Genomic DNA, 27,366 nt, shown 5'->3' with positions numbered 1-27,366 from the left:
AAAAAATAATATGTCTGGAGTAGAGTGCATGGCATAACATACCAACTGGCTGAAATGGAGGCCCACTAAATAATCATTTAATTCTTGCATTTTCATCTGATCCTCCTAAACTTGCTGCTTGGAAAAATTAATTTTTTTCATCCATATTCACTTAGATGGCATTTAAATTACAAAACAAAATTGTCTTTCTCTAGAGAGTGTCAAATATCACATTGTTCAAGTTAAATCAGGCCAGTGCCTGGCACATACTAGGGGCTCAGAAAGTATGCGTTGACTTAATAAATGAGGAAAGCTGGGGAAAGATGGGTGGAAAGTGAGGATGGAGATGAGGGGAGAGAGGAAACAGAGTTGCAGCTTCTGATTCTCTCCATTTCTCCTTATTTGCGGTTGTACAGGGTAAACTTGCAATCTAACCTGCATTATCTTATCGCAAAACCTTTTTCTTGACAATTCCCTTCTCTCTTACCTCTTGGGTATTCAGGAAATGAATACAAAAGAAACTTAGTATTAAATTTTAGTAAAGAGAAGCATATTAGTGAATATCAGTATATTTCCTCCCTCCTACTACATATAAGGTATATAAAGTAAAAATTACTTCTGGATTACGTTACGCTTTCAAAAATATGTACTTCGTGGCCCACTTCATTCTGTCTCATGAGATACAGAAGTGACTGACTGTGTTGTCGGATGGTCAGCAGACCACATCTACTATTTAATTAACTATGTGTCCCAGATAGAATGGGCACCTCACCTCTGAACCTTAGTTTTCTCATCAGTAAAACCAGAAAATAAAACCTACATGTGCAAGGCTCCTGGCCTAGCACTTCCTGTATGGAATAACTTCTGCAAATTTTTTTCTTTGCATAAATCTTCATATTTCTACTTTGTCTAGTATACTAGGCTTCCCGGAAGGTGTTTTTAAAGTGGAATTTTGAAAATCATGTCCTATAGCAAGTAAATTGGAAAAGCTTGCTGATAGAAGAAAACCAGTGTTAAAAATTACTTAATGGAGAATCTCTTTGCAAAGCAATTAATTATTCTTTGATTTATCCATCTTGTGAGAGTAGTTCTTGTATGCTGAATAAAAATTCTGAATAAAAAAAATATAAAATGTACCTTGGAGACCCATCTAGTTCTCTCATTTCATAGGAAAAAAATAAGAACCAAAGACGTTAATTTAAAACCCCAGTTTTAGCAGAACTAGGAGTAGAGTCTAGGGGATGCACACGCCAGTGTCTGCTACCCTGACAGAAGGCGTTGCAGGAAAACAGTCACACTCTCTTAATGATGTTTGCACTTCTCTAACCGAAGCCTCGAGAGTTACACGTTGTCCCTCTGTTACATTCTGTTGGTTGCATGCAATCTTCAAGGTTAGCCAACACCATACTTGGTGGGAGAAATGTCAAAGAACTTGCAGATATAGTGGAATCGCCACATCTGACTGTAGATGTAAGAGGTCAGGGAGAAGGGGGAGTGAAATCAAAGCCCCCTCTGTCTCTGCCTGTGTTCCTTGTTCCCCCCACCCCCAAAGGGAGGTCCTTCCTAAATTCTTCCTTCCATGTTGGATACACCCTGTAGTGAGAACTCTGCAAGATTTGGTGGAGCATCTTATGGGACCAATAGAAAGTCTTGATGTTGGGAAGTAAGAGTCATATTTCTTTTCTTTTCTTTAAGTTTACATCCGTGCTCAGAAGTCCCTTTATCATTATTTACACTGTAAACCTGCTGGACTCCCTGCCTACTGAGCAATCATTCTGATGTTGTACAACCATCGATTTTTGTTTGGACAGAATTACAAACTGAACGGCAGCTGCGTTGCATGACTGAAATAGAATGTGCTAAGTGGTTGTACTTCCAGAAACAGGAGATTCACTGGGTGCAGATTCAGAGTTCACACGGACAGGAGCACAGAGAGGGACCTCTCCGGGCCGACCCCAGCGCGTGGCGTTGGTAGGCACCTCCCTTCTATTCTGTTTCCCCGGCTTTAATGAGTGGCTGTGCTGAGCAGCCCCAGGGTTACAGCATTGCTCGGGGAGTCACGGTGCTTTTCTGACAAAGTGAGAAAAAGATATATCTCCTTGTCAGAACGACTTGCAATCTAGTCTGGATTCAGTTTTTGAAAGCTGCTGTCAAGGTTTGTTTTTTCTCAGTATTAGAAACTTTTTTTTTCCCCAACAAAACTGCACAACAGTTCATCATTCTAGTAAATGTATGTAGCTCAATAAAGAAGTCCATCCCTTCAAGGTTTCTCCTATTCTCCTAAGGTTAATTCGAAATTCACAGATATTGGAAGGGGGTGGGGAGGGAAAGGTGAGTAGGGACCAGGAGATCTACTCCTTGCTGGGGACGTCTGTCTCTCAGGCATCTTCTGAGGATACTCATTCCCATCTTATCTTTATATAGAATTCAAGTAGCCCTGTTCATGATTTACTCTTAGAAACCACTTGTAACTCCAGGGTGTTGGCTTTTGAAATTCCAGTGCCTTTTCTCTGCTTTTCTGATGTCCTCACTTTCCGCTGACCGAATATGGTGCAAGGCAAAGGAATAGAAGAAAATATGGGAAGTTACACCTTGGTTAACCCGAATCATCACACACTGTATCTTGTGACTTGATAAAACTTCACACATGTTCATACAGATGTCACCGAAGAAAATATTACGTTGCCTTTTTTAATAAACTTACGGTTAATATTGATTGGTTCATTGACTAGGTAAACTGAGTTCATTTTCTACAAATTCATCTTCAGTTACATGTAAGAAGAACGTTACCTTGGTGTCCTGCTCACATAAACAGCAGAGATTGTTATATAAAAACGTTTTAACTATGGTAAATTTTCTTTCCCTCAAGAAATTGTCTTATTTGGGGGTGAGAGAGTTCTGTGCAAAAGCATTAAGCACTTTCCCTGTCTTTCATGGAGCAAGTGTTGAATCCATGTCCATTAGGCACTAAGCACTTATTATTGGCTCTATCCAGTGTGTTCTTTATTTGGGGTGTCCTGTGGGTCTCCGCAGTTGAAGACCATGGGGATCAACTCTGTTATCCGAAGCTATCACTTATAATACTCTCTTTTTTCTAGTGTCTACCAAATAGTTGTCGAGGAAGAGCGTCCTCGAAGAGCTAAAAAGACAACAGAAATCTTAAAATGCTACCCGGTGCCCATCCACTTCCAGAATGCTTCTCTACTGAACTCCCAGTACTACTTCGCTGCTGAATTCCCAGCCAACAGCCTCCAATCAGCTCAGCCTTTTACTATTGGTGATAATAAGACATACAATGGATACTGGAACACCCCTCTCCTTCCCCATAAAAGCTACAGAATTTATTTCCAAGCTGCTAGCAGAGCTAACGGGGTAAGTTTTATAAATGGCTGTTTACTTAGGCCATTCAGCATTATCAATGCGAACACAGTCAGATCACATAAGGTAGCCATAAGAAGGAAAGTCATGCTTTTGTGTGCTTTTACTTGGAATAAATGTGTTTTATTCTCTCTTTTTAAAATTATTTTCACCTGGAGAAATTCATGGGAAGAAATGCATATATTCATATTTGTTTGGGTAGGAAGAATATATTGTCAACATGATGGTTATTTTCAGTTTTTACTTGTTACCAAAAGTTGGCTAGTAATTCTGCTTAGCCTACTATTTTACAGGGAAACAGTACAGCTCTAACACGTACATTCAGCTCATTTACAATTTTGTGAGATTCACAACATCTGTCTTTTCAGCATATTCTGTCCCATTTCTTTGGTTCCACAAGAGTTTAAGCTTCCTATAGCTGGAACTAAATTAGTTATCTTTCTTTTTTTTCTAAGAGAAAACAGCTTTGGAAAGATGAAATAGAAACAAAATAAAAACTATCAAGTTGTTTTTGAATTTTTTTCCCTTTCCTGTTCAGACCAACCCAGAGCTCTGATGAGATAGGAAAGTCTCCTTAGAAGGAAGGGCAAATTTTCCAGATACGACAGTGGTTTCCTCCTTCACAGCGTGGGTCTCGGTACCATCATTGCCTTTGGCCAGTGAGAAGGGGGGGAAATCAGGGGCACAGATTTTGCCCACGAGTGTCTGCACAGGGAGCCAGTGAGGGTCCGGAGGAGGAAGCCAGGGGGGCCACCTGGCAGAGGCGTTCTGTGTGTAACTCCAGGCTCGCCATCTGCTCCCGGGGTGCCCACCAGCGCCACCGCCAGCACTGGAGCCGGAAAATGTATCAGAGCGCAGTCCAAGCGCTAATCACTGTGTGGTTAATGCCACACTTGGAACAATGAGAACCTCCCTTATCCGTATTTAAAGAGAACTGCAGAGATTTTATTTGTTTCACATAAAACATGAATAGTGATTTTTTTTTCCCCCTCTTTATTTAACACAGGAAACCAAAATAGACTGTGTCCAAGTGGCCACAAAAGGTAGGTTGAAATTGTGCGAAGCTCTGCTGGCTTCTGTCCTTTACGAGTTTAGATGGCGTTTCAGGACTTCTTGAAATGTTCATGTCATTGAAGTCAGTGTGTGGGGGGATGTGTGCTCCTAGGTGTGTGCTAGGATTGTAGGCCAGTTAAATTTGACTGTGTTTCACACAGGTATTTTTTTTTAATGAGAAGTCACATTGCTGTGTTTCAAAGCAGTTTTCAATGGTTCTCTTTTTAAAACTTCTATTAAAATAGAATTGATTTTTATATGATCTCGTTTATACTGTGGTATAAACCACAGTACCCTACATAGTAATACTGTGTCTAGTGAATGTTCAGATGCACAATAGTAAAATACCTCCTGCTGTTTTAAAGCAATCATCTAGTTATAATAGATCTGTAGAGTCTGCGTGGGCTTTTTTCACTGGGGATGTGTGTCTCTTTGAACCCAGGAACCAGGTGATGTTATTGTGGACCTTCTGTTTCCCAGGCCTGGTTACAATACTGAGAAAATGTGATTGAGGATGAAAGGTAGATTAGGATGAACCAGCGTAAGCTCACCACACAGGGCTTCCTAAAGAAGAGAGTGCAGGTGTGTGTGTGTGTGTGTACACATACTGTAACATCATCTTGTCAACCTCGCAGTGTGCTTTTGCCATCCCACGTGGAAGTATTTGAGAAAATGCCACGAGAAACATCCGATGCTGCAGGAAAACGAGGCAGTATACGTTAACACTTGTAGTTAAACGCACTCTTTCAGATCAGTAGAGGAGCCATGAGCACAGGGAGGAAGTGCTGTGAGACTGAATTTGGGAAGGACGGCAAGAAAGCAGAAAGCACCAGATTTCGTCAGCTCATAGGGAGTCACTTGACAAGTTCTGTTGGATGAACCTATCTTGTTTTTGCTGTTTAACGTTCAGGCAGCTTAGTTTGAATATATCGTGGGTGCCCATCGGCATTTTCAAAATTCTCATTGAATTCTTATTTCCTGAAGAAACATGACCTTTTTATTCCATTAACTTGACACACATTTCTTGGTTTCATGTTATGTGCCAGGCCTTGTGGGAGGTACTCACCTTATTTGTATTTTGTTTGTCCTCATGGGCTCATAGCTCTATCTCCAAGAATCTCCTTATATTGATTTTAAAACACTCAATTCTTTTTATCATATTGTACCTGATTAAGAGCCTTTATTTGTAGGGATAAATTAATAAAAAATGAAATTACAGACATTGATGTGTTTTCTAAACTGTAATTCGCTGTTAACTATTAATTATCACAGTATTATAAGGCCTTTGAATGAGGTATCGACGTTCTCAGGCCTCTGATCATGGCCCATGCTCAGGCTGCTTTATTGAATTCTGCTGACCCTTGAGGTCTCAACAGAAAACCCAGTTCCAGAGTGCCTGATTCATAATGCCTTGCATTTCACATCACAGCTGAAAGTTAAAATTGCTTTCATATGTATGTTCTCATTTATTTCTTCTAAATTACTGTGAGAAAGGAGACATGTATTGCTATTTTTATTTTTGAGACGAAGAAAATGCATATTTGGGGAGATGAATTGACTTGCCAAGGTCATTCAGCTAATAATGTGTGCGTCAAGGCTTGATCCCAAGTGTCTGGCCTCCTACACCAGTGTTTCCCTGTATCTCATGGCTTTTCACCCAGCAGAACCTCTGGCCAATCGTAGTTCTGCAGCATATAAGTATCTGTCCTCCTTTTTATTAGAACTGAGTCACCGCCCAGTTGACTCTGGAAACAGCAGAATATCTGCCATCCTGTTCATGTGCAGAGTTAAATAATTATATAAACAACACACTAGTAAATATGGAAATGTGGCGTTTGCTCTTTTCACAATAGATTGAATTAGATGGTGATTTGGATCGTTTTCTTCTATCATCAGCTAGATTTAATCAATATTGTAATTTGTTTTTCAATTCACCAGAGGATGATTAGGCAATCAGATGACCTGATTGACTAAATATTTCTCCGCTCATATTTTCTGAGTCATTTGCAAACATTTACACAGCAACAAACTCTATCCAACCAAATAACCTTTTGCGAGGGAAGAGGGAAACAAATTTTAATTTTCATTGCCTCACTTTGTCATTCCTATTCATAAAATCACAGCACAGGAGGGAACCTCGGGAGATAGTCTCCTGCTGGGTGAAAACTACACTGTCTGGTACCATTTTATTTCATGAATTTCTATATGTACAGGTTCAGCAACCTTCCTTTACAGCACCATCCAATGTTTCATCACCTTTATAATCAGATCATTTTTTGCTTATTCATACTAAAATTGATTTTGCAATGAAGGAAGCCATTCCATCTTGACGACTTCATCAAAACAGAGAAATTGGCAGGTCTGACAGTGTTACTGGTACCCTATCATAAAGATGTTTGAAATTTAAAAGAGTTAAGCATCTTGACTGTTTTTGCCACTTAGTGCTGACAATATAGTGGCTTAATTGAATTTTCAGACACTAAACCACTTTCCTGAGCAGCATTTTGAATTTACAAAGATTTCAGTGTTCTCGTGAAACAATTGTTGACAAGTATCTTTATAGAGAAAGTATGGAGGTGGATTTTTTTCCACAAGGAACTAATTTGTAATTTCAAACACGGATATGTCTCTTAAAGATACATTTCATGCTAGTTATAAATTTAATGTAGTGATTATTTTAATCATATTCCAAGGGTACATTTTGATTCTAATCATCTCAAATATAAAGCCTCATAAAAAATTGGACACCAGAAAATACCTAAGGTGGGTCATTACATATCTCCATATGTTGGGGGATTGCCTGTATTTTTATGTATCCTCCTTTAATTTATATACCTAGATTCGTCATAAGTACATATGGTTAGCTATAGGCAAACTCACCCCAGACTATTCTATCTCTTGAGTTAAAAAGGCACCATACGGGACTTCCCTGGTGGCGCGGTGGTTAAGAATCCGCCTGCCAATGCAGGGGACACAGGTTCGAGCCCTGGTCTGGGAAGATCCCACATGCCGCGGAGCAACTAAGCCCGTGTGCCACAGCTACTGAGCCTGCACTCTGGAGCCCGTGAGCCACAACTACTGAGCCTGCAATCCACAACTACCAAAGCCCGCGTGCCTAGAGCCCATGCTCCGCAACAAGAGAAGCCACCACAATGAGAAGCCCGCACACCGCAACGAAGAGCAGCCCCCACTCGCCACAACTAGAGAAAGCCCGCATGCAGCAATGAAGACCCAATGCAGCCAAAAATAAAATAAATAAATTTATAACAATTAACTAAATAAATAAATTAAATTGTAAAAAAAAAAAAAGAAAGACACCATACGATGACAATATACTTGATGTTTTGGGGTTACCCTCCCAACAGGATTCTTTTTAATCTTTATGGTGGAGTACATAGAATGGCTTTTAGTTATTTTTAGATTCTCCTAATTTTTATTTTGATTTTTAATCACATTCACATTTTTATAGTTGACTTCTGTTTAACACCACTTGATCCAGCTGTGTCTTAGCAATCCTTGTATGTGTTTTCCTTAACTTTCACATACCTTATGGCTGCCTATGGTAACTAGTAGGGTGGAAACTCTTTTCTGCTAGTTTTGGAAGAATTTGTTAATGATCAATTCTAAAGAATTTGTTGATGATCAATTCTAAACTGACAGGAAACTTTTACTTTCACTTAAAAGTAAAAATCCGTCTTGTTAGTAGATTAGATTTCTTGTATTAAATGAGGTATAGTCATTCTAATTGATATAATAATTAGTTTAAACTGTTTACTTTGCATTAATCTCCCATAAAATAATTTTTTCCATGACATGATACCAGCTATGTTTCTCCTTGACAACATAGCCATTTGAGAGCTTTCTTGTTATACATTTATTTAAAAAAAAAATATTTGAGGACACACATAGATCAAAAGTGAGGGGATGGAAAAAGATATTTCATGCAAACGGAAATGACAATAAACCAGGGGTCACAATACTCATATCAGACAAAACAGGCTCTAAAACAAAGGCCATAAAGAAAGATAAAGAAGGACACTGCATAATGATAAAAGGATCAGTACAAGAAGAGGATATTACACTTGTCAACATACATGTACCCAGTATAGGAGCACCCAAATACATAAAACAAATACTAACAGACATAGATGGAGAAATTGGTGGGAATACATGATAGTAGGAGACTTTAACACCCTGCTCACATCAATGGACAGATCTTCTGGACAGAAAATCAGTAAGGCAACAGAGATCCTAAATGATACAATAGAGCAGTTAGAGTTAATTGATATTTTCAGGACATTACATCCAAAAAAAACCAGAATACACATTCTTTTCAAGTGCACATGGAACATTCTCTAGGATTGACCACATACAAGGGCACAAAACAAGCCTCAACAAATTTAAGAGGATAAAAAAAATTTACGTGCCTATTATGTTAGGCATAGTGTAATCTGTAAAACTTCCAAACATAGATACATAAATATATCACTTTTTAAATTTTGAGGATTTCGAGTTCATAAAAGTTTTGAGGTTTTTGTTTGTTTCTTTGTTTTTAGTGTATGGGGGGAGGGGTGTCATATGTATTAACTTATTCCTCTCCTTGCTATGATTTGACTAGCAGCAGTATAGCTAGAAATCAAGACAAAAACTGCGTGAAAACTACATGTTAAATTATTTTCAAAAGTATTATAGTAGTCAGATATAAACCTTAAAGAAAAAGAAAACAAAACCATTATTCTAATGTCATATTTTAAGGTGAATTTTCTGTGTGAAAATGCTCCACTGTTTTTAAGTGTAGTCTTCTATTTAACTTACATTTTTATGGCAATGTGCTTTGCTGGGAGACCTTCAGGAAACTTTGAAGGATTTCTATTGTTCTGATAAAATTTCTAACTATATTCAGAAATGTGAATGTTTCTCTTTTTAATCACTAGGCTCTTTGAGAAGTTTCTCTACACTGTTTTTCTGTTCATTGTTTTGTTCAAAGAAATGCCATCCTTTCTAGGCCACAGTGCTACAGAATGAAAGTACACTGATAAAAAGAACTGAAAAGAATGTCGAGATGTAAAGCTAATTAAGATTCCTTTTAATTACTCATATTCAACACACAAGCAAACAAATTATATAGTAAGGCCGCTCATATATGCTAATCTGCTATCATTTAGCTATGGGTTTAGAAATAGAAACGTAAATATGATACGCATTTGCCGCTCTGCATTTTGTAGAGAAAATATTTCCTTTTCTCGACTTGAAAGTCTCCATACTGTATGTCATGAGTGCATTAAGGCCCCCAAGAAGTTCCTAAGGAAAGGAAACCTGTTTAACTTTGTTCAGCCCTACAGTTTCTAAATTTATTTGACCCAATCTCATTTTTCAAGGAGCCCTAGAGTCATATAAAACCCAGTTTGGTAAATACTGGGTCTTCAAATTCCAGAAGATACCACCACCTGTAACTGAAATGGCAGGTTAGGAGCCGATACACCGGGTGTGATGTTTACTCTCCCGTGTGCACCTTTGTACCTAAAGGAGACCCTAAGCTTATCAGCACCAGACGCCATCTTTAAAGCCTAGGAATTTAGCGATACTCTCTTTCATAATGCATTCTTTTGATATTTTAAGACATAGTGCAGCAAGTTGTTCTGTAAAGGGCAGATGGTAAGTATCGTAGGCTTCCTGACCCACACTGTCTCCATCAGAGCCCCTCAGCCCTGCCTTTGCTGTGGAAGGGCAGCCATCATCATGGGTGAACATGACTCTTTGCCAATAAAACTTTATTTGCAAAAGCAGGCAGTGGGCCAGCTGACCCCTATTTAACAGTAATTTGTAACAAAATCAAGTTTTTTCCTTGTAACCAAGAATAATTGTCACAAAGGAACACTTTACAAGGCAGAACATAGAGATCAGATAGAAACCCTTCCTGATCCCTGTCATGGACTTTTCCATTTGAGTTTTGAGCCTCAGTTTGTAACTTGTCTTCCTTTGAGTTGTGAATACAGGGCTGCCTGACATAGCTCTTTTCAAATATCTTTTTGTTCATATTGTTTACCAATTTCAGTATCGGATAGATGTTCTATTTTTATAGAAACAATGTAATTTTTCTCAGACGTAGAGTAGGTCAAATTTTCCTGTAAGTAATGGAAAACTGCACAGGAATGTTGGTTGAACAACAGTATCTATGACCAAGCAAGTGTTCTGTGCATAAACTTGGAATTGGTACCAACTTTATCACGAGTCTTAGAAATAACATTTTACTGTTTACAGTTTATTATGCAATTTTGCATACTGTGTCATACCAAGAAAATTATCTTTGTGATATCTTGGGAGCTCTCCATTCTCTGTCCAAACTGTTAGTTTATTCATCTCACTGAGCAAAACTAAAAAGTTTTCATTAGTAACATGTGAAAGATGATGATACCACTTTTAAACTCAGTTGCCTCTGTTGTCTGGCTACAAGGAGCAACTCTGTTTGAACAGTGCAAAGGGATATTTCAAACTATTATGTACCAGCAGTTTTGGGTTTAATTGTCTGCAGATGGTAGATGATCTATTTTCCTTACTTGTTGCCACATTTCTGATAGCACCCAGGCTGTTCCATGTAAATTAGTCATCTTTCATGTAAGCCTGTCCTTAATTTTCCAATATTTTTTCTTTGCATCATTTTCCAGCTGTATCATGTTAGAACTGACGTTTTAATTTTCTCTCTTTTTTTTTTTTCAATATCTGTGTGTCATGAATGTTAACCATTTAAACTCAACTGCTGAGCTCTTCAGGCAAACCAAGAAACCCGCCTGGTCCGCTTCAAGAATCTTAATCATTTCTCTGGTCACATGTTAACCATGACAACTATAGCAAAGGCAATGATTAGTCTCTTTTTTTTAACTGATGTTTTGAGATGCGTTTTTTTTTCATTCCCTGAATGTGACAAAATAAAATTCCTAAATGGAAATTCTCTACAGGAAATTTAGTTATCAGAGAAATTTCTCTACATAAAAATGTTTTTAGTGAAGGAAGATAATATTCTTCACAAAGGTGATTTTAGCAAGAAGAGAAAATATTGTGACTTAAGCAGAAGAATTTAAAATAACCTATTACATGTTGAAAGCTTCAAGTTTGGCTCATCAGAATTAGCAATGAATCTTTCTACCCCCTTCTCAGGAGCAGTTGAAAACACTATTCCATCTAGATCCTTATTTAGAACGAACGTTTTTGGTTTTTGCTTTTTTTTTCCCCCTTTAGTCAATCTATCCACAATCTCAGCCCAAGCTTGTAACTGTGTCATGGTTAGAAATCCAACTGCCTGATGAAAGCCTGTTTAAGGGAAACGAACTCAGAAAATTCAACGGCTCGCTGCGGTTGTTTTCCTTTCTCCTTCTCTTTTTGTTGTTGCTGGAAGAAAGTTGAGATGATGTGATATGCGGATGGAGATTCTCCTTGCTAGCCTAGCTTCAGTCTGGCTTTTTCTTCCCTCATGCATGCTGACCTGGGAATCTTCCTTTGCCATAGCTGCGATAATCGTGACTCAGCTTACGACACCTCACATTCGCATCGCCCCTGCTGCAGGCGACGACCAGCTGACAGGTCAGACCTTCAAGTATAGATGAGTCATCTTGCCCATTTCCTCCTCATTTTTCTCAGCTTCGTTTCCCCTCTACATCTCCTCCTTCGCTTTAAGGCTTGTTGACAATGTCTCCGACTCTCGGTACAGACCTGTGCCCGCGTTTAATTAACTGGTGTGCTCGGCCTCTTCTGTGTGCACATGTATACCCCTGCATTCAGCACAGCCCCGCTGCATGATCCCATTGTCTGTGTGTCTGTCGGTATGTTCCTTTCTAGCCTAATGTTATACAGAATGAAATTTGCTGGATTTGCAATGGCAATGCCATCAAAGAGGATTTCAATCAAAACACGTAAAGATGTTTTCCCAGTTATCCAAATTAATCCAGAAAGGCGTCGAGATCTGAGTGTGAGAGGTTTATTTTCACCTTGTAGGGTCTAGTTTGCACACGCATTTAGCGATCCACAGGCTGATCTGCCAGTGTTGTCAAGTGAAGCCACCCAAAGATGTTTTGGGGTGACGCTGTTCAAACAGCTTTTCAAGTTCCTACAACTGGAGCAGAGCAGATTGCATTCCTTATAGATCCTTGTTTCAAAGCACACTGTTTATAGCAAGCAGAGGCACATCTGCAAGTCAAATGCACTGAATAATTTAGGGAAGTTTTTAAAAAATTGAATGGCTTTGAGTCGTGGAATTGAACTATGTGCCTCTTTATACCAAGAGAAGTTAGCTTATCCATTTGAACTGCCTCTAAAGGTATACGGACAAACGTATAAACTTATATAGGAAAAGAATCCAGTACATTACTGCATATCAAAGGTGAGTGGTTAGAGAATGCCAGAAGACCAGCTTTGGTCCTGCAAGAGAAGCAAGCCATTGTCAAGGTTTCTAACACAGTCACAGGAGCAGGACTCAAGTTCTGCTTTCAGAGGCATCACCAATATGGTAGTTTGTTGCATGAGTTATAGGCGTGAGGAAGCCAAGTAAGAAACATGCAACTGCATTCCATAGAATTTCCACTCCTGCAACTGTTTTGTGTGTATGAGATTAAGGCATATACCCTAACATTTAAGAAAAAAAAGTAAAGCTTAACTCATAGTAAGAATTCATGAATGTTTATGTTGTTCCGTGAGCTTATTATTTTGGAATATAAAGCAGCTGAGACTCAGGAAAATTATAGACTGCTTTTTCTAAGGTAAAGAACTGTAGGATAATTTTACTTCTTTCTCAGCTGGAATTCCATACACATTTTCAGCCCTCTGTTTCAGGGCCTAAAAGCTATAAACTTATTACTAACAGTTCTGCCTTTGCTTTCAAGTTTCTTTTAAGCATATTTCTTTTACTGGTTGAAGTTCGGTTGTTGCAGACACTCTCTTATCCTGAACTTCTGATGTGTTCCTCCCAACAGTTGAAGTACTTAAGGGATCGTGTCTTTCTTACATAAGTCCTCTCCTCTAAAACCTTTACGTCTCAAGCCTGGCCCATGCACTCTGCGTAGGGTTCTGTGTCCACCTTGAAGGTAATCTGGGATCTTCAGCAAGTCTGACCCCTGCCCCATTACAATTGAGCTGGTACCAGTCTTGTCAGCAAACATTAAAAATAGGTTGGCCTCACTCTCATAAAGTGAGTACTTGTAGGGAATATAGTTAAATAGCCCCTTTTGAGACTTTCCGCATAACCCACTGCCTTCAAATTCAGCACGTGGTTTACTAGGAATAAAGTAAGAGAAATTTCTGAATATAGTGTTCCCTCTAAAACTCCCATGATTAAGAAGACACCTCATAAATCAGCCTCCTTCCCAAAGCTTTCAGATCCATTGTACCTTGTTATTTTGTAACTAATCTGCGGAGGACGCATACATAGCTGAAGTATGTGGCGGCTGTCTTCTAAGGGCTGCAGGTGATCACCATCATTTACTTTGGTTTATTAGGGATGAAAATGATGGAGTGTTAGAATAAGCCTCAAAAGCCAGTACAAAACTACTCTTGTCCTTTTTTTCAGTATTTCCTGCTGCTGTTAGTGATGGTTACTCTTACCCAGATAAATTCAAGCTCAAGTAATATTTCTTTTGTATTTTCTATTTGCATCAGCCATCCACTTGGATAGCAGTAACACTGTCTTTTTTAAATAGATTTATTCCTGAGTTGTACTGCAAGCATGAGACTTCATTCATTCAATCGCTGATTGACATTTAGCACCTTCTGATTGAGCACTGATTGAGCACCTTCTGTGTGCCAGGTCAAGGGCTACTAGCTCTCATAAATACGTTTACTTTGTGTGGTTGCCCAGACTCTTGGCATCAGACATATTTGCATGAGTGACACCAAAACCTAAACGCACACATGCTCTTATGAATGAAAAATGACCATCGTGCTTGTCATTTCGTAGTTGAGAAGAGACAACAGCTTTGTAACAATGGGGGGAAAGGACGTGTATTTCAAAATCTTTCTCTTCCTGTCGAGCTGCTTAGAAAATGGGCAGTGGGACAGTTCTGAAGATTTCACATCTGTGACCCATTGTTTACTAGATCAACACAGGCCCTTCCGGAAGCCCAACACAGGCCCTTCTGGAAGCCAACAGGAAATCACGAGGGATGCATTCTGAATGCCTAGCAATTTTCTGGTCCGTTTTGTTTTAATTGTGCTGATATCTTGCCCCTGCAAATGCTATTGGAAGCTGTACTTAGAGGAAACTTTGATAAGACAGTGAGCTCTCCACAGCCTAGATCCTGTTGTCCCAGAATGTAATCCATGCTGGTTCGGTTCACCTCGGTGTAGCTGGGACCCCCCTCCCTTCTGTAACAGAGAACGCAAGCACCCGGTGACCTGACTCCCAGCACCTGGACCGTGTCAGACACAGCAAAAGTGCCCATAAATGTTGGCTAATTTAATTCATTGAATGAATGGACCTCAGATGCAGGATGCTGGTATGTTTGATAAGCAGGCCTGTCATCACACTGGGGCTGTTTCTTAAACTTTTTTGTCCTCAATCAACAGTAGGAATACATCACAACCCAACATACACACATACACATACACAGATGTTTAACTGAAGCAAAAGATTTAGAAACTGTCCTCCCAATGCTACTCCCTGAATAAGCTGCATTCCGACCTGTTCTATTCTGTTCTATCTTATTCTATTTCATTTTTTTAAATTTAAGTGCTACCTACTAAATCGATTTCATTTCCCACTAATGGGTTGTAACCCACAGTTTTAAAAAACAATTTACTAAACCACTATAGTTAGGGGATTATGAAAGGGAACAGAATATATAATTGAATTAATGGTCCAGTCTTACCTCAAAACTCCTACTCTAAAGAGAGCACACAGAAAATTCTAGAAACTGGAAATGCTTCTTTCTACTTCATTCCCTCAGTTTCGTTATTAATTGTCTATAATATAGAACTGCTTTGGGAAGAAAATTAAAAGCTGCACATGCTAGAAATTTTAAGATTTTTTTTACTTCGCTTTATAAATACCTCTAGGCTTTTTATTTTATATTGATATTTCTGTTTATGATTTAAAACCCCAGCCAGCTCTGAGATGCTGTGGAGAATGGTTTCCTTCAACAAGTACTTTTTATCATCTGTTTTGGTTAAGACATACATCTAAAATGATAAGATCTGTATTGTAGAGTATTTATAAACAAGGTGACTTCTGGGATTCAAGTACAAATCAGATACATCAGAGCATGTAGAATTACTTGCTAGATATAATTAGTACTAAAAAAAATAGAGAACTAGCCAACACTTATTCCCACATAAAGTTTGAAGTTTTGAAAAAGATACGTGTAGGAGATGTGTGTGTCGATAAAGATAAACACAGCCCGACATCAGCTAAAGTGGCGAAAACAGATTTTATTCAGTAACTGCTGACTTGTAAGGGTCGAGCTGCGCTCCAATCTGATTTGCTGAGAGGTGACTGGGCCTTTACATGGAGGATGAAGGGGCGGGGAGGAGGTGATGGGGGCTCAGTAGGGTCAGGGAAGTGAAACATTGGTCCATGTGACACCATCTGGTTTGCCGACTGGCGCTTATGGAATAAGTCAGGTCCTCCCATCCACAGAGGCTGGGAGCCGGGACCCTGTCCTCAGGTGTCGCTGGGACCAGCATCCGTTCTCCGGGCAGCCTTGAGTTTCTCAGGGGGCCTGGGGTCCCCTAGGGATGCAGCCTTGAGCTGTTAGAAATTATGTCCGTCTTTGTTCAAGTCTCTGTGGGCCCAGGTGGGGGCCTGGTGGAGAGGAGGGCTCAGAGGAGCCTGACTGGGGTTTGGTCCCAGAGAGAATCCTGTCACTTCTCCCTCCTTCCCGTGTGAGCAGCAGGGGCTCATTGGAATGGTGGCATCTGGAAAAGGAAGCGAGGACGTGTGACCAGCTTCTCCTGGGCATCGTCCTCAGGACACAAATGTTCTGTTGTGTCAAAGGGGCTCAGAAGAGCCCACCTAGAGTTTGGTCACAGCGAGAATCTTCGTCAGTATATCGGCAAAGCTCTCACGAAATAAACCCCAAGGAATTTCTCTTTCGCCCCAACGTGGCTCTAAAAGCAAACAGAGATTTTTTTTTTTTTTTAATGTAACATATAACACACGGAAGTCAGTGAACTAGGTCTCCACTGAGGAAGGAAGCGGCCCCATTGTTTACGGACAACCTTCTGTTCTAGAGACCCCACTGCATCCCTTCACTGACTCCTGAGGAAACCCCACAGCCTGTGCTCTCGGCTCCTGTTCATGTCCTTCCAAGTATCGCTGGAGAAACTGCAGAAACAGGCAGACATTCTTGAGGTCTGCACCTTGGCCGCAGTGATGTCCCCTGCCCGAGCGGTGACAGAGGCTGCGTCCACCCCGCCGGCCACTGCAGGGCTTGTTCTGCCTGAGAAGGTCTCCTCGTCCCTCAGATTATCCAGCCAGGACCCTGAATTTGGGGTATTTTCTCTCTTTGACTCTTGAATCCATCTAGAAGTTACCACTGAGATGGCCTGAAGTGTTTCCAGGGCAGAGGTCCAGCTTCTTCCCAGAGAAACAACCAGTTAGGCTGGTCTCATCATTAAATAAGCAACTACTTTCCCACAAGAATGAAAGGCCATGTCGTCATGTATTCAGTTCTCATATGTAGATTGCGCGAAGGGCCTCTTTGTCTCTTCCTACAGTGTTGTCATCACCTTTTGATGACACTGGCTTTTAAGACATTTTCGGATGAAACTAGAATTCTCTCCTTTTCTCTGTCAGAAATCCCCCAGCCCTCATCTTTCTCTGTCTACTTACCAGCCCTCCCAGCAGCCCAGAAGCCCTAGAATGACCGGCTTCCCTCCCCTCCCTGACCCCCTCCTCCCTCTGCCTCCGTCCACACCAGTCCCCGCTGTTGTTCTTCAGACACACCAGCCAAGCTCCCACCTTCAAGCTCTCGCTCCAGCTTCCCCTGCTTGGGAACATTCCTCCCCAGATCCCCGCTTGCCTGACCCCCTCGCCCCCTACAGCCTTTGCTCAAACCCCACCTTCTCAGGGAGGTCTGCCTTGAACACTTGGCCTTCCTAAGGGCGCAGCCCCCCGATGCCTCTCTCCCTGTGTCTCCCCGACACAGTCCGTTCCCTTCCACTACCACGTCCTTGTTCTTTACAGGACTTATCACCTCTGTGCCTATTTGTTCTGTTTCTACCGTCTTTGTCCCCTTCCTGGAACAGAAGCTCCCTGAGGGCGGGAATCTGTCTGCCGAGCTCTGATAAATCCTAGACATCAAGAAGGTCCAGTGCCCACAAGGCAGCCAGGTCCCAAAAATGCCACTGAGATTCTCTTTGGAATCTTATTAAATTTATACATCATCATCACTGTGGGAAATACGATAGATTCCTCCATTTATTCGGATCTTGTCGTACGACTTTTAATACAATTCTGGAGGGTTTTTTTAATGTGTAAGTCATTTTTGTCTAGTCTCCCCCCAAAAGATATTCCAAGTTCAGCCACATCTCACCTTCCCACGGTCACCACCCCCCCCCCAGGCATTTGACGGGTCCCCGACTCGCTCCCACGACTCGCTACTCCTTCATTGTCCACACCACAGCCGACCTGACGTGTGAAATCGAAGCCTGGCCCCGTCACTCCTCTTCAGAATCCATCGAAGAGCTTCCCACGGCACGCAGAATAAATTCCGAGCTTGGCATCACAGTGCAAGGGCTGCACCCTCCGGCCCGGCCTCACAGATCCTCATCTCACATCCCTCACTCTCAGTGCCCATCTTCCTTCTGTTCCTCCAGATCACCAAGCTGATCCTGCACCGGCTGTTTGCACTTGCTCTGTCCCCCGCCTTCCGATCACCAGCTGCTCCTCAGCACCAAGGTTCAGCACAAGTGTCGCTTCCTCGGGAGACCTCCCTAGACCATGGTCCCCGAAGTCCATGGCCCCGTGGCCCCCTGGCCACCGGCCAGCCCGTCACTCTGCCTCTCTTGGAAGTTCCCTCATGACTCTATATCTCCCTCCTAGGATGTGATGGGAGCAGGGCTTTGTCTGTCTCTCCTATTCTACCAGAGGTGTTCAAAATTATTTACTGAGTGACTGCACAGTTGATGCTTTTCCTAGTTAAATTTATTCCTAGGTATTTTGTAGCTTTCCTCACTATGATAGGTAAATTTTGAACAAATTTTGAATGAAGGTGAGAATCTTTTGACATTGGTTTATTTTGCCTACTTTTGACGGATTTTATGTTAATTGCCAAATATGTCTCTTCTTTATAGTATATATTTCTAATTCAGTCGACCTTTCCGTTGCAAATAAAATAGACGCATGGTTTTGCAACCCATTTACAAAAGCACAGTTTTAATCAGCTGTTTCTTTTGGCCAGAGCCATAGAAAAGTTTCCTTTTCACTGAATTGTTTAGAGAGAGGCCCACCCACTCACAACAACGTTATCTGTTTTACTCCCAGTCCCAGACTGCGTCTGTCCACTTCTCCACCTCCGCCTGTCAGACCCAGCCAGTGGGTCCTTGGTGCTGTTTGTGAGCAGTAATCTGGGGCAGGGTAAATGCAGAGAGGCAGTGTTTGTCCTTCTGTGGACCCAAGGTTCTCTGTAAGATGAAGACATAACTGAAAGCAGGTCTTAGCCACATTGTGTAGCTCCAAGGACTGGCTACAGCATGAAGGTGGTAGGATTATTCACTGACCTGTAGCTCAGTCAGTGGCAGGAACAGCACGTGCAAAGGCCCCAGGGTGGGAAGTAGCTTGAGCAAGAATGAAGGATTGGAAAACGGCCACCGTGGCTGGACAGATGCGTGAGCACTCAGGTTGTACAGGTGAAAGGAGGTTGACTGTGACCCTGTAAATTACAGTAAGGGCTTTGATCAAGAACAGTAGGAAGCACTGAGGTGTTTGCAAGAGGGGCAGACAGGTTCACGTCTGCACTAGACACCCCAGCCGCACTGGAAACATTGGAGGAGAGGTGAAAGAGGCCAAGAGACTGAAATAAAACTCTAAGAAATGGAAGATGGTCCGCCAGCCTGGAGGAAAAGAACAGAGTGAGTGGATACAAATAGAAGAGCTAAATGCCAGGGAGTTGATACAGTCTGAGTCCCTGCCCTGGGTTATTGATCATCTACAATCAGCATGAAAGAGCACATGATAGGAAACTAAAGGGACAGGTTCCAACACATCTTAGCAACACGTTGAGTACCTTGGAGATGGGATGGTTTCATTCAGCCTCTTGCCTGAGATCACCACTGCATTTATTTTGAGCGCTATTTACCGGGGTGTGCATGTGAATCAAAACTGGCAAAGAACATAAAGGATAATAAAACTCAGCAATACTGCTGGAATATATGCGCACTGAGATAGTCTCACCACTTTTAGCTGCAGACAGTTATATTTTGCCCTTTCAAGAATTCAGTCATCCATCGACAGATGAATGGATAAAGAAGATGTGGCACATATATACAATGGAATATTACTCAGCCATAAAAAGAAACGAAATTGAGTTATTTGTAGTGAGATGGATGGACCTAGAGTCTGTCATACAGAATGAAGTAAGTCGGAAAGAAAAACAAATACCATATGCTAACAGAGATATATGGAATCTAAAAAGAAAAAAAAGTGGTTCTGAAGAACCTAGGGGCAGGACAGGAATAAAGATGCAGACGTAGAGAATGGACTTGAGGACACAGGGAGGGGAAGGGTAAGCTGGGACGAAGTGAGAGAGTGGCATGGACATATATACACTACCAAATGTAAAATAGATAGCTAGTGGGAAGCAGCCGCATAGCACAGGGAGATCAGCTCAGTGCTTTGTGACCACCTAGAGGGGTGGGATAGGGAGGGTGGGAGGGAGACACAAGAGGGAGGAGATACGGGGATATATGTATATGTATAGCTGATTCACTTTGTTATAAAGCAGAAAGTAACACACCATTGTAAAGCAATTATACTCTAATAAGATGTTAAAAAAAAAGAATTCAGTCATTAGGCTCATAAAGTGTTGTACTGGAGATAGTTGCTTGTGTCTTACTATGAAATATGTGTGGAAATAGGTGGGGTTTTTAAAAATTAATTAATTTATTTATATTTATTCTGGCTGCGCTGGCTCTTAGTTGCAGCGTGCGGGATCTTTTAGTTGTGGCATTCAGCCTCTTCGTTGCTGTGTGGAAATAGTTTTCTCTACTACTCCAGGGGCCGTATTGTATGTCTCTTTATACTTTCCACAACCTGCCACTCAGAGCTGGGCACGTGAAAGGTATTCAGAGACCAGCTCTCATTTTCCGATGGAATGAATTCACTTGTAAAAGATAAAATGGTCTTAAAGGTGTGGACTAATTTCCACACCACTTTTTAAAAATAACATCCCCCCGAGAGGAGCTCCTGACTGTCGCGCCGTCAGGACTGGGTCTCCGGGAGGTACAGAGTGTCATGTGACCAAGTGTCCCATGGGCCTCCGATGGCCAGCCTCCCGTCCAGCACTTCGAGGAAGGGCGTACCGTTCAGTTCTGATAGAAATAAGTCGCAGCATTTCAGTCCCTGAAGCCCTTAGCTGTCGTGGCTGTGCTCTGCACTGCTCCACGAGCATCCACTGTCCGTACTTTAGGAGGCAAGCTTCCCTCGTTCATCCTTCACATTGAAGACCTTCTCATCTCCTTGGAGAGCTTGATGGATAATGAGCTCTGCGTTAAGAGATGAGGATTCAAGGAAGTGTAACTTCTGTCTACCATCTTTGTTAGGACCGACATAAAACAGTTCAATAAATAACCCACTTCAACAAATTTACCAGTTTCTTGAACTCTTTGTAATACGATACGTGCATAATGAAATAAGTTAACTTACAATCAGTTGGGCTCTAAACGTACTATCCTATTATTCCCCAGTCATGGAGTCATAGAGCTTCGATTGGACCTTTTGAGAGAATTTTGGGTGAAAATTAAGCAAAGAAAATGCCTCCTTTAGGCTTCCTTATCAATTAAAATGCCAAACTCTTTATTGAAGCCGATAATCAATATATTGGAAATAGTGGCTGAGTAAGACCTACCGTTTTCCAACTAGTTAGGTGTCCTGGCTTTTTTCAAATGCAGTATCCTATCAGTACAGAGGATTAGCAATTCACATGCCCCGTCTTGGGCATTTCTTAGTAAAGAGGGAACGGGGTATCAGTGCTGTACATTTCAGAGGCCAACATGGGCAGTTAATGTGAGGAGAATTTGGTTGGAATTTCAGCATCTCTTATAAGGGTTGCTTGAGGATTCTACAATTTCCTTTTCATCTAGAAGAATATAAAAAGTGAGGGGAAATTTTTATTCTTCCTGCAACACCAGCTGAATGCATTTTAATGGGCTATAGTGTCACGGGTAATTTATTGCCCTTTTTTGTTCTTTTATGTGTTATATTTGTCATTTTGCTATGGCAGTTTCATCTATAAAATGGCATAGTTACAAGACAATGGTGAGAGGATACAGGACTGCCAGGGAAGATTCTGTTCCTTTTTCCTTGTCATTTTTGGAAGGAAGCACTGAGTCAAATGTCAAGCATTTAGTTTCAGAAATAATATATTTTAAAAGATATATATTACCCTGAAATAGTGTTGTTTTCCATTTTTACTACATAAACTTGAGAATTTCTATGTAAAAGATTTTCAGTGTAAGAGAACCATTTAATTTTTCAGTATCCTTTTGTGTTTTCTCTTTCTGTCAGCAGTGTGATAAAGGAAAATAAAACAATGTGTTTAACTGTCTTTTATTTGCTTAAGGCATAGAGCTTCCTGGCTTGAAAAGCATAAATTGAAATTTTATATTTTAGGAAATCTACCTTATAATTTTGTTATTAATCTAGTGCATTGTGCATATCCAAAAGGAATGCTGAAGGTAAAGTTTTGAGCTTAAAATAAACCAAAATTTGGGTAAAAGATGCAAAATACTGGGAAAAAGACAATGCCTGCAGTTTTAAAAAATAGAGATTTTGCACAAAAGATTTTATGTCACTGAGTTAAATTATTCTTGCCTTTTCTGTAAGGAATATATAGTATCAATTTTATAGTGAAATTATATTAATTCATACTTGATATCAGTTAACATGGAAAAGGCCTGGATATTTTTTTAAAATATTTATTAAAGCTGAGTGACAATACCTGTTTTACTAGGTGTTTCTTTTTACCTCAGTGGCTAGCATGGAACTAGACAACATTGTAGGCATTCACTGACTATTGTCGATAGATACCAATTGTGATACTTTGGTTTTCAGCACTTTACTTGCTTTAGAAAAACGTGACTACCATTTACAACATAAGGCATCAAGATGAATTCCAACAGCTTAATGTCTAAGAAACCAGTGAATTCCATTGAGAATTTGTAGGCAAAGGGCCATGTCTTACTGCTGTGCTTTTTTGGTTGACTTTGGACTAGTTTCTCCTATAAATAAGTATTTTTAGAATACTGTAAAATGCTTAGTATTTGTGAGAGGTTGTTGTTTTGTTTTGTTTTATAAATTTATTAATTTATTTATTTTTGGCTGCATTGGGTCTTCATTGCTGTGCACGGGCTTTCTCTTGTTGTGGCGAGTGGGGGCTACCCTTTGTTGCGGTGCATGGGCTTCTCATTGCAGTGACTTCTCTTGTTGCGGAGCACGGGCTCTAGGCGCGCGGGCTTCAGTAGTTGTGGCTCGCGGGCTCTTGAGCATAGGCTCAGTAATTGTGGCACATGGGCTTAGTTGCTCTACAACATGTGGGATCTTCCCGGACCAGGGCTTGAACCTGTGTCCCCTGCATTGGCAGGCGGATTCTTAACGACTGCGCCACCAGGGAAGTCCCTGTGAGAGGTTTTTAAAGTATTTATGGGTGTGAGCCAGTGTACTGAGTCAGAATGGAAAAGAAGTCAGAACTTCCTCCAGCATCTTAACAGGGCAACATGTTGAGGAAGCAAATCAAGAAAACTTCCAGGATAGATCTAGCATAAACAAAACTCTTTTCTGGAGAAAGAGTTCTTATTTTAAATACTCTACTGACCTTATACGAGAATCAAGGGAAAGGTCCAGGACCAGAACAGAAAGTTGAAAAAGCACAGTCCTTTCAACCCAGGTGCCTCATCTTATTTGCCCTTTTGACAATATCAGTGTCAAAACTTGTTCATCAGTGTCTCCAGAGGGCTGACGGGGAGGCCCAAAGTCTTTAAAAAGATTGACTTCTGAAGTTGTAGCATGTTCAAATCCCCCCCCCCACAGGCACACGCAGGCACATAGGTACTGCTTTTAGAGTTGTGATTGTTTTCATGTGAGAGAATCTTGGGTTTGGCTTTGAATGTCTGATTCGTTCTCAGGCCATGGTTTTTCTAGCTTAGGGACCATATATTCTTAATCAAATAACCTGTCTCTCTCTCTGGAACGGTTGCCCCAGGGGGAAGGGGGAAAGAGGGGTCGCTCTCCTTTGTGGAACTGTAGCCCTTGTCTAGCTGCCTTCCCATCTCATATGCTTGTCAGACTGGAATCCAGGGCTTCCAGAAGGGAGTATCACTTTCCTTGGTGGTAAATCATTTAAAACATTATTTGCATTAAAAATCAGTATATCACAGAGCAAAAGGCAACATTTACATGCTCCATTCAAAAAAATAGAGCTACGGACTTCAAAGAAATTTGAAGCCAGTGGTGGGCCACTCAGGATAAAGCCCAGATTCAAGCTTCGGCCTGTCCTCTCCCGCCTGCCTTATAGGCACAAATGATGGGAAAGTGCAAGAGTCGCAGCTACCCTTGACCGGCTAAGAGGGAACAGTGAAGGCCCTCGGGTTTAGACTCCGAATCATCTTCAAAGCCACACTTCCTAGGGCCATTTTCAAACATGTCAGACAGGAATCTGAGCCTGGATTTAACAGGGCAGTTCTCAGGGAAACTCTGGGTCCCAGCGCACAATTCAGAAAGTATTTGCTTTAGATAAAAGGTAGTGAGCTCAGGTCCAGACTTCTTGGGCAAATCTCTTAAACTCCAAAACTCAGCTTCCATATCTGTAAAACGTGAGAATACTATTTCTTAACCTCACAGGGGGCGGTGGGAGAATTAATACAATAACATATGTAAAGGGCCTCTCACAAAGCTGGCTGGGGGTCAATGCAGAGGAGTTGGCAGTTGCTGGTAGCTTCTTTTGTGGCTTTGTTGTTTGTTGTTGTCCTGATAGAGGATTGTTTATGGCTGTTAGGGCTTTCAAGAGGCCAACGTGATTAATGCAGGCTACTGCCCCTCCCAAGCTTGAATGCTAACCCCGCCCTTCCTGGAGGTTCAAACTTGAACTTCCCAGAAAATGAATGGATTTCTTGATGCTAGGTAGGGTGTTATCTACACGAACAGCACGTGGCTACTGGGGTCTCCAGGAGCACTGGAGCGTGAGAGCAATGTGATTATTTTATTATATGTCAGGACCTGTGATGAGTCTCCCACGGATGATACTTCCCACTCACCTGCCTTTGGGATATAAACAGCATCAGCAGGACCCAGCCTATTCTCTTGCCACTAGCAACAACGGTGATGATGCTACTGATGAAAAAAAAAAAAAAAATCACTGCATTTTCAAAGACAGCTGCTTTATTTGAAGCAGTAATAGCCCAAAGCAGTGCCTAACCTAGTGGTGCACTTCCCTGTAGCCCAGCGCACGGAATAAAACGCCAGGCTTTCTTTTGTGGTCCTGGCCATTTGGGGGTTCGTTCGTTCCTTCCTCACTGTCCTTGGTTTAGATATGGACACCTCTCTTTGTGTTTGTCTCTCAATTACACCAGTTCTCAAGGGAGCACGAGACAAAGCACTTTAATAGAACTCTATTGAGAGGGATGATAGATTATCTCATTGAGTACCTTTTTCAGACACTGGGTATGACGTTGGAAAAATATAGAGCGGTTTGTAAGGGAAGGAGAAGCAACATACGTTGTTTTCATTTAGAGGAGTGAATAACTATCTCTGAGAAACAGTCTTTGAAAATCAGCCTGGCACCTGCCCGGGAATTAATAAATGGCATGTGTTCAGCACATCTATGAGAATCTCTGATGAGTTTTCCCATTTCCTCCAGTAAATATCCAAGCAATACATCACTCTAGCCATGTAATTGATGTTCAGTTTAATCTGTATAATGTACTTATTGGTATTGTAATGATGCAGTTATTAATTATGGTTTATTATTAATTATAACAGTTTACTCAAGTTAGAGTTCTTGGTCAAAACACATTATCAGCATACCAGTTTTTTTCTGAGATTTTTGCCTAGGTGCTGTCCTTGCAGTGGTTTAATTTTGTTCTTTTTTACTCAAGATTATATCTAACTTCACAGTAAACATGATAAAAAAAAATTGTGGGATATTACCAATTTGGTGGGTACTTCTTTTATGTCTTTGAATAATCTCTTTAGACTTTGGCATATATTTATGTATAAATATGTGTGTGCACACACACACCCCACACCAGAGTGATTTACATGTGTCTTTTAGCCAGCTTAAAGGCTTAATAAAGGGAATTTTCAGATTTCTACCTTATTTCTTCTCTGAGTAACAAGGAAGTTAGAAAATGCTTCTAAAGTAAGGTCATAGGAATGATATAACCATTTTATTAAATAAAATTACTCATAATAATTGTAATCATATTAGCATCATCTTAGAAGTTTCTCCTTTTTTTTTTTTTTTTTTTTTAAAAAGTCCCAGACCATTGTAATTATTCTCCAGCAGAAATTTTGACTCGTTTAAAGACTTCTAAAACAAATTTGACATATGATCATGAAGAATGGTCTACAACTACCTAATCATTACAAGTATTAAGTTCATAACACTTTATTCTTGACAGATACTCATTTCCTGTCTCTCTGATATGTACCCAGTTAACTTTCTCATCATTGATGGATATATATCTCACTGTTTTGGTGCTGGAAATATAACATTTTGCCACTAGTATTTATTTCCATGCTCTTTCTTTCTAGTAATCTCATTTTATCATTGATGAAAGTTTGGTCAGTAAATTTACTGGCAAAGGCTTTTATCTGTCATCAACATACTGAGGAAAGCCTTCTGTGCCCTGGCTAATCTCCGGCGTGGTCCCTGGAGCCAAGGCTCAGATGGTCCTTCTCTCTCAGCGTGTTGTCCTGATGGTCACGGAAGGTCATCCGAAGGCAGCCGCAGACCCCACTCATCTTAGTAACCCCCCGCTAAATGCCAGGGGTCGGTGGAGGAAAGACCACAAAATCGGACTTGTCTTTACACTTCTACTTTTTCCTCTTTTTTCTTTCCTTTTATACCCATCACCCTATGTCTGAGAACTTTAACGCAAATGGAAAAAGAATAGGTCGGCTGTGAAGAGAGTACAGATGAGAAAGACAGAAAAATTAAAGTGAGACTTATTGGGAGAGAGCTTTGATTCCGCATGAACTGCGGGCACGTAATAAGATGCTGGGCCGGGTCATGTGAGGGCCGAAAAGTAAAACCAGCTTTGTCCCAAGGAACGCATATTAGCGTGTAATATAAAGGACTTACCAAAATAACTGAACTCAAGGTTGAAAATAGTCAAGAGGGGTGAAAAGAAGGTGCTACAGCAGTTCAGTAGGAGAGAGAACACTTCCTTCAAAGACACAGGAACAGTGCTGGGCTAGGTGGCCTTTGAAGGACGGGTAGGATTGAACCTATGAAATGTGAGTAGGGATGGGTCCATGGAGAAGGAGCGGCAGGGCCAAAGGGGAAATGTTGCATGTGGGGGGCTGGGGGAGACTGAGCATCTCCATTTGGTTGGAACCCAGGTAGATGCAGGAAGGTAGAGAGAGAAGAGGCATAAAGTTAAGAAAGGGGCTGGGGCCGGTTCATAGGAGGCCTGGCTGCCTTTTGAAATCAGCATTAGGAGGCTTTTGGGTTTTTTGTTTTGCTTTTTAAATGAAAGAATGGCATAATTAGGGCTCTTCTGTAGGAAGATCAGTATGGCTGGAGTGTCTAAGAGGCC

General features: G+C 41.0%; 1 protein-coding gene across 6 annotated transcripts in view; it reads left to right on the top strand.

Annotated features, from left to right (window-relative positions):
* PTPRM (protein tyrosine phosphatase receptor type M) overlaps positions 1 to 27,366 on the top strand; it is a 749,712-nt gene that overhangs the window by 475,463 nt on the left and 246,883 nt on the right. For all 6 annotated transcript variants that reach the window (XM_036823982.1, XM_036823981.1, XM_036823980.1 and 3 more), the window contains exons 12-13: positions 3,078 to 3,351; positions 4,364 to 4,400. In XM_036823982.1, coding sequence (XP_036679877.1) covers positions 3,078 to 3,351; positions 4,364 to 4,400 — 311 coding nt within the window. The remainder of the gene's footprint in view (positions 1 to 3,077; positions 3,352 to 4,363; positions 4,401 to 27,366) is intronic.

This window comes from Balaenoptera musculus, chromosome 14, assembly GCF_009873245.2.
Source record: "Balaenoptera musculus isolate JJ_BM4_2016_0621 chromosome 14, mBalMus1.pri.v3, whole genome shotgun sequence".
NCBI classification, from domain to species: domain Eukaryota; kingdom Metazoa; phylum Chordata; class Mammalia; order Artiodactyla; family Balaenopteridae; genus Balaenoptera; species Balaenoptera musculus.
Note: the sequence above shows the minus strand (reverse complement) of the source record. Positions and strands in the feature narration are given on the sequence as shown.